The following is a 7,518-nucleotide window of genomic DNA, read 5'->3' on the forward strand; positions in this document are numbered from 1 at the left end:
CCACCCCCCAACTAGAGTTGAGTCTAAATTCCTTTTTCTCTTGCCAGCACTTGAGTTGTCTAAAGAAAATGTAAAGTTATCCTTTTCCAGAAACCAAGATGGCAGCATAGGTAAACACCAGAGTTTGCTGCCGCGAACAACCACTTCAAAAATACAACTAAAAGACGGAACGGACATCATCCAGAACCACAGAAAGGCTGGCTGAGTGGAAATTCTACAACTAGAAGGAAAGAGAAAAGCATACCGAGACTCAGAGGAGGCGCAGTGCGGAAGTAAAATACTAAGGTGCGGAGGTGCGTGTGGAGCGGGCTGGCGGCTGAGGGTGCGGTTGTCGTTTTCAATAGGGAGGGAGTCTCAGGCTCTGAGCTCCAGTTCCGGGCGAGTCTCTAGGAACCCAGACTCATACGGGAGAAGCGGGACTGTCTGGCATCAGTCGTAACTCGAGGGCAGCTTTCTCTCTGAGGGGCTTGCAGCGATTACCAGGACACTGAGAAGCAGAGTCTCTGAAGGCAGGACTGAGAGCAGACATAACTGCTAGCCCCACCCTGTTGATCCCGTGGGACCCGCCCTGCCCAACCCTTGCACGGAGGCTTTTGCTGGATAGCCTCAGGAAGAGACTAGATTAGCACCTCCCTAGAGATCCAGGAGCCAGTGTGACCAGTGGTCAGAATGGGACCATCCAGTTTGCAGCTCCTCGGATCCATAAAGGACACACTCAGGGGGCAGACTCAGTGAGCACCAAAGCCCCATTGAAAAAAGTCTTGCCCCGGAGGGGTGTCTCCAGCACAGAAGCTCTCCCACTGAAGACACAGCTGATTCTCACAGCCAATTGGCCTGGAGGTCAATCCCTCCCAGTGTTACCTACAACAATCAAGGCTTAACTACAACAAGACTGTGCACAAAGACCACAAGGGGGAGCTCCAAGAGTGTGAATGCCAAGAACCTACAACCAAGATTACTTTATCCAGCAAAGCTATCATTCAGAATTGAAGGTCAGATAAAGAGCTTCACAGATAAGAAAAAGCTAAAGGAGTTCATCACCACCAAACCAGTATTATACGAAATGCTGAAAGGTATCCTTTAAGAAGAGGAAGAAGAAGAAAAATGTAAAGATACAAATTATGAGCAACAAACACACATCTATCAACAAGTGAATCTAAAAATCAAGTGAATAATCTGATGAACAGAATGAACTGGTGATTATAATAGAATCAGGGGCATAGAAAGGGAATGGACTGGCTATTCTTGGGGGGGGGGGAAAGGGGTGTGGGGGATGCGGGAAGAGACTGGACAAAAATCGTGCACCTATGGATGAGGACAGTGGGTGGGGAGTGAGGGAGGAGGGTGGGGTGGGAATTGGGTGGAGGGGAGTTATGGGGGGGAAAACAGGAACAAATGTAATAATCTGAACAATAAAGATTTAATTAATAAAAAAAGAAAAAAAGAAAGTTATCCTTTTCTAGAAAGATCAGTGGTTTCAGCTCAAGTGTGGGTCTCCCTCAAGTCCAGCTCTGACCCCAGTGGCCCCCTGGGTGACCTCCCCCCGACTTATACATCATCTGCAAGGTGATTACTTTCAGATTCACATCTGGACATGCCTCTCAACCTCTGGGGGCCTCAGCATATCCACCGGCAGGGTTGGGTGGGAGTGGGGAGGGAGACAGGTTGATTTCTCAGCCACCGCCCCCCAACCCCACATCCTGTGGAGGCCAAGTTCCCCTTCTACTCTGGCCACAGTCCCTCCACCAGGGTTTCCTGTTGGGACGTCCTAGGCCTCACCCCAGAGCTGGGCACTTACCTCCCTGACACAGGGACCCGGACCTGCTCTGCCCTGCCAGAGGCAGACATGGTGCCCCTGCTGCTGCTGCCCCTGCTGTGGGAGGGTGAGTGGGCTGAGGGAGTGGGGCTGGGCAGGTGGGGGATTAGCAGGAGCTGCCGCTGAGCCTCTGTCCTCCTCCCCCAGGGTCCCTGCAGCAGCAACCAGGCTACACATTTGAGCTCCGAGTGCAGGAATCTGTGACGGTGCATGAGGGTCTGTGTGTCCACGTGCCCTGCTCCTTCTCCTACCCGTGGAGTTCGTGGTCTTCCTATAGCAAATTCTACACCTACTGGTACCGGGATGGGGACAACCCAGCCTATGATGCTCCTGTGGCCTCGAGCAACTGGAATAAATCAGTGAAGAGAGAGACCCGAAGCCGCTTCCTCCTCGCGGACCCCAGGACCAACGACTGTTCGCTGAGCATCACAGATGCCAAGAGGAGTGACACAGGACTCTACTTCTTCCGAGTGGAGAGAGGAACTTTAGTGAGATATAGTTACCAAGATAAGATGTTGGATTTGCAGGTGACAGGTACGGCAGGGGCCCAGGAGAGGACCCATGGACATGGGACCCCGTCTTAGAGCAGGAACAGGACACTGGACACTCCCTGTCTAGGCCTCGGGCCCTGGGTGGTGGGAAGATCACAGGTCCTGAGGAGCTCAGGGGCCCTGAGGCGCAAGTTCCACTCAGGCTCACACTTTGGGTCCCAACTCCCGGGGGCCAGGCACCTCCCCCTCTCCTCTTCCTTCCTGACAGACAAACCCCACATCCAGATTCAGGAGCCTCTGGAGTCTGGCCGCCGAACAGAGCTGGCCTGCAGCCTGCCAGGGTCCTGTGAAAGAGGACAACCTCTCACCTTCTCCTGGGAGGGAGCCGCTGTGGACTCGCTGAACCCCCAGAATCTCAGGTCTTCAGTGCTCACCTTCACCCCGAGGCCCCGGGACCATGGCACCAGCCTCACCTGTCAGGTCAAAGTCCAACAGCCTCAGTTGACCACACAGAGAACCATCCGGCTCAATGTCTCCTGTGAGTGTTGGAGGGGTGGCTGGGTCTGTGGGGACAGTGGAGTGGCCTGTGTGTGTGTGTGTGTGTGTGTGTGTGTGTGCTGGAGGCTGAGCTAACCTGAGGACACCCGGGCATGGATGTGTGTGTAGGTGGGGAGGGGCCAGAAAGAGAGAACCCCTCCTTCCCGGTTCCCACCGCCCCTACTTGGGGTTGAGGTGACTTCCATGTGAAGTGGGGCCCTGTCTTTCTCTCCCAGATGCCCCTCAGAACCTCACCATAGGCGTCTCCTTCAGAAAAGACACAGGTAGGAAAGAACCCCTCCTCTCTGGACTGGGACCTGCCCGCGGGGCCCTGGTGGGGCAGAGGGGGGAGCAGGAGTTTGAATGGGATCAGACATCGGAAGTGCAGGGATGAAAGTCAGCACCCCAGTTCCTCACCTCTGGAGTGTGGGTGCCTGCACACATCTCTCTCTCTCTCTCTACCCAGCCTTCAAGAATCTAAAAACCACATCCCTTTCCATCCTGGAGGGAGAGGCCCTGGGGCTGCGCTGTGAGGCTGACAGCAACCCCCCTGCCGAGCTGAGCTGGTTCCGGGGGTCGCCAGGCCTGAACGCCACCCCCATCTCCAGCACCGCGATCCTGGAGCTGCCTCGCGTGGTCACCTGCCAAGCTCGGCACCCGCTGGGCTCCCACAGGGTCTCTCTCAGCCTCTCCGTGGTCTGTGAGTGGGGAGTGGGTTGAGATGTGGGTGGGGTGGGAGCAGGAGGGTTGCACCTGTAAGTAGGTCACCTCGATGCCTGGAGATGTTAGAGGCACCGCTGACCCTTCTCCTCGCTCCCCACAGACCCCCCGCAGCTGTTTGGGACCCTCTTGCTCCTGGGAGGACCAGGCTCTGCTCTGCAGCTGCTCCTCCAGGGCCCAATGGGTCCCCTCCCTGCGCTGGCGGCTGGGGGCGGGGCTGCTGGAGGGGAACCATGGCAACGCCTCCCACCTGCAGTTACTTCCTGCTCAGAGGGGCCCTGGACTGACAGCTCCCTGAGCCAGGGTGTGGGGCTCAGTGAGGGACTCAGATCCAGCTGTAAGGTCAGGAATGTCCGTGGACCCCAGAGCACCTCTGTCCTGCTGCTGCCAGGTCAGGGCCTGCTGGGGGCAGAGGCCACGGAGAAAGGAGTAGGTCAGAGAGAGGGTGGAGCTGGGGGTGGGGGCTGAGAGGGGACAGGGGGGATTGCTAGGACAGGGCCTGCATCTCCTGCCTGAACAGAACCGACAGCGGGTTCTGGGAGGAGGTGGGAAGAGGAGAGACTGAGTCCTGGGAGTGGGTGGTGTCACCAGAGCTGGTGCTGGGGGAACAAGCCCTGAGCCCCTCCAGCCCTCAGCACCAGGGCTCCTGGAGCTGCCCCATGTGGGGCTGAGGCGGAGGGGAGTTCACCTGCCAGGCTCAGTACCCAGAGGCTCCAGCGCGTCTTCTTCAGCCTCTCTGTGCAGAGTGAGGTGCAGGACAGGTGTGGGGCGGCCGCTTGGTCAGGTGATGGGCTGTGGGTGGACCGAGTCCTGGACAATATGTCACCCTTCTGTCGTCCCAGGCAGCCCGCACTCCAGCAGATGTGTGACTGAGGAGCAGCAGGGCTCCTGGCCCCTGGTCCTCACCCTGATCAGAGGGGCCCTCATGGGGGCTGGCTTCCTCCTCACCTACGTCCTCACCTGGCTCTACTACACCAGGTGAGCAGGCCTGTCTCTCCCGGGGAAGGTCAGGGATGGGCCCTGAGGTGCAGGTGGGGCCGAGCTGTCCGGCTCTGCCTGGAGTTAGAGCCAAAGTGGCGGAGTCTCTGAGCTGACACCTGTGTGGGCCCCGCAGGTGTGGAGGCCCCCGGAACAGGAGGCAGAGCTCCTGATGGATCCTCCCTTCCTCTCAAGATGGACTGAGGTGTGGACACCAGGCTACAGGGACCGTCCTGGACGTCCATGTCACCATCTCCCTGGAAGTTCTTGACTCACCTGCCTCCAATGTGCCAGTGGGGTTTCAGTGTGTGGAAGTGACGGAGTGACCACAAGGGAGTCAGTGCCATGGAGAGAAGACTTTTACTCTCTTTTCACCTCTCTGAGAGGAGGGCCTCGCTGTGTCTCGGGAAGCCCGGATTTTCTCAGGAAGCAGATGCAGTTGCAGGGCAGCCTAGCGAAGGCCTTGACTGGGGTTCCCATGGGAAACGGAAGGCAGGGCAGGGTGAGCAGTTCAGGACCAGCTGGTGTGTGTCAGTCTGGGGGATGGGCCTGTGGGCGTGGTCTCTATTGTCTGGTCCCAGGTCCTGGGTGATTTGGGGCAGGTGGGGAGGCTGGGAATATGGGCTCAGGTTGGGTTGGTTTGCATCTGAAATTCTTTGCTGTCTCTGAGAATGGGCCATCCTGGGAGACCCTGTGCCTCCTTCTCTTCCAATCTGTTTAATGGCTCAAAACATCATGAGATACAGAAATAAACAATAATACACACCCACTGAGGGCCCCTTGTTTCTGCCTGTGTTTCTCCCATTTGACCTGTTCCCCTCCCCCCTCTTTCTTTCTCTCTATTGGTTCTGCCCAACCATCTCCCCACCTCCTGCTCCTCTCTCTCCATTCTCAGGCCCAGAGACGGACTGAAGTTGGCCCCTTATCCTCCCCTTGCCCTGAAGTTAGCTGGTCACCACCTGAGATTCTGGTCTCCCATCTGTAGGTGTTGATACACAGTAGAGTTCGGAGCAGCTCTTCTCTCCCTGTTCATAGACGCCAACCTCAGAATTATTGTCATAACACATCCCAGCATTTAATCATAAATGAGAACGTTTCTGTGATATCACATGACCATTGATTTTACTCTTTAGTGTCTGTGGGAGTTTCTTGAGTCCAATTCCATCTGGATCTCCTCTTTTTGTTGTTGCTGTTGTTGAAGCTGTTTCAAGTAAGGGATTTCGTTTATTCCTTGTAATTATTCTTCAATTGGTATTTATATCTCTTCTTATTTTTTAAGATATTTTTGTTGATTTCTGAGAGGAATTTGGAGGGAGACAGAGCGATAGAAATATCAACGATGAGAGAGTCATTGATCGCCTGTTTCCTCCACCTCCCCTCCTGGGGATGAAGCCGTTCACACAGGCATGTGCCCTGACTGGGAGTCGAACCCTGACCTCTTGGTTCATAGATTGATGCTTAACCCCTCAGCCACACTGGCTGGACTATATCTATTCTATAACAATAAAAAATTTCAACATTTAAGACACATCCACCTATACTCTCACCATTTTGTATTGTTATTGCATATAGCTTACAGCTATAAATTTGATAAACTTTAGAGAACATTAATAATTACTTGGATGTAAATAATTATTTTATTTCCAGATTAACTGAGATATTTTTGATATCGAATAAATGCAAGTTTAAGGTATGCAATGTACATATTTGATGCACCTATATAGTGAAGTTATTACCGCAATAAGGTTCATCAACACTTCCATCCTCTCATGTAATTACCATTGTTATGGTTATAACAGGAATGATGTATAACCATAACAACTTTCAGGTATTTAATACAATCCTGTTAATTGTACTTGCCATGCTGTCCAGTACATCCCCAGGAATTGTTCCTCTTGTAGCTGAAAGTTACCCTTGACCAACATCTCCCCATTTCCCCACCCCCAGCCCCTGCATCAACGTCTACTCTCTTTCTGTGAGTTCAGCGTCTTCAGACCCCACTGTGAGAACACACTGCAGGAAAACAATGACTATTTTGAAAAATACCCCTCACAGTTATTCCTCTCATGCAGTTCTGGGTTTTCATCACAGTTCATTTTCCTCTCTGCAAAAAATGTATTAAAGACCTAAATATAATACCAAGCACTATAAACTCTCAGAGGTAAACATAGGGGGAAAACCCAGCACATTGGGTTTTGCAATGATTTCCCGCATATTTACATCGAAAGCACAGACAAGGAAAGCAAACATAGACAAGTGGGACTGTACCAACTTCAAAACCTGAGCACAAGAGGACACTCTCACCAGACTCCAGACTCCAGGATGGGAGAGACAATGTATCTGTTAAGGAGTTAATATCCAGCATCTATTACAAACTCACACAAGACAACATAAGAAACCCAAATAACACAACTGAAGAATGAGCTAAACCTTGACTAGACATTTCTCCAAAGATGATGTACAAATGGCCAACAAAGTCATGAAAAGTGACTCAACATCAGCAATCCTACAGAACCATGAAAGATCTCCTCAGGCCTGTGGGAGTTTTCCTTGGTGCATCAGGGCATTAATATTAAAAACCCCACATCAGATTCCTACAGGGACAAGGAAGTTATGTGGAAGGAGCATAGTAGGCCCGCGGTACAGAAAGTGATGGGGGAAGTGTAGTGATAAGCAGCTCCGAAGGTCACACACCCGAAACTAGCATTAGAAATTTTATGTCATGTGAGTCTCACCTCCACAAAAGTTTCTCATTAGTTTATTTGTAAATCGCGTGAGCGCACACACACAAACACACACACGTGCACACACATGCATATATACATACAGAGTTCTCTCTTGGGATGGATTCTGTGGCCCCTCTTGAATGTGAAAATGGTTGCTTCCTTCCCCCAGTTCTTTCCTGTGGGTTGCTTTGGGATGGGCCTTGTGCTCTGAGGTGAGTCAGGCGTGGCCCCTTCTCTGTCCCTGAGGCCC

General features: G+C 52.8%; 1 protein-coding gene across 1 annotated transcript; it reads left to right on the forward strand.

Moving 5' to 3' along the window:
* The first annotated feature begins 1,846 nt into the window (after positions 1-1,846).
* LOC102417368 (sialic acid-binding Ig-like lectin 14) lies at positions 1,847-4,779 on the forward strand. Its single transcript, XM_023747314.1, has 6 exons — positions 1,847-1,883; positions 1,964-2,350; positions 2,576-2,845; positions 3,311-3,544; positions 4,407-4,542; positions 4,679-4,779. The coding sequence occupies exons 1-6, from the start codon at positions 1,847-1,849 to the stop codon at positions 4,713-4,715; spliced, it is 1,101 nt and encodes a 366-aa protein (XP_023603082.1). The 3' UTR covers positions 4,716-4,779.
* The last annotated feature ends 2,739 nt before the right edge of the window (positions 4,780-7,518 follow it).

This window comes from Myotis lucifugus, unplaced genomic scaffold (assembly GCF_000147115.1).
Source record: "Myotis lucifugus unplaced genomic scaffold, Myoluc2.0 scaffold_838, whole genome shotgun sequence".
NCBI lineage: Eukaryota > Metazoa > Chordata > Mammalia > Chiroptera > Vespertilionidae > Myotis > Myotis lucifugus.

Coding starts and splice junctions, on each gene's coding strand:
- LOC102417368 (XM_023747314.1), top strand. CDS start 1,847: ATGGTGCCCCTGCTGCTGCTGCCCCTGCTGTGGGAGG. Junction 1,884..1,963: donor GCTGCCCCTGCTGTGGGAGG/GTGAGTGGGCTG, acceptor CTCCTCCCCCAG/GGTCCCTGCAGCAGCAACCA. Junction 2,351..2,575: donor GTTGGATTTGCAGGTGACAG/GTACGGCAGGGG, acceptor CCTTCCTGACAG/ACAAACCCCACATCCAGATT.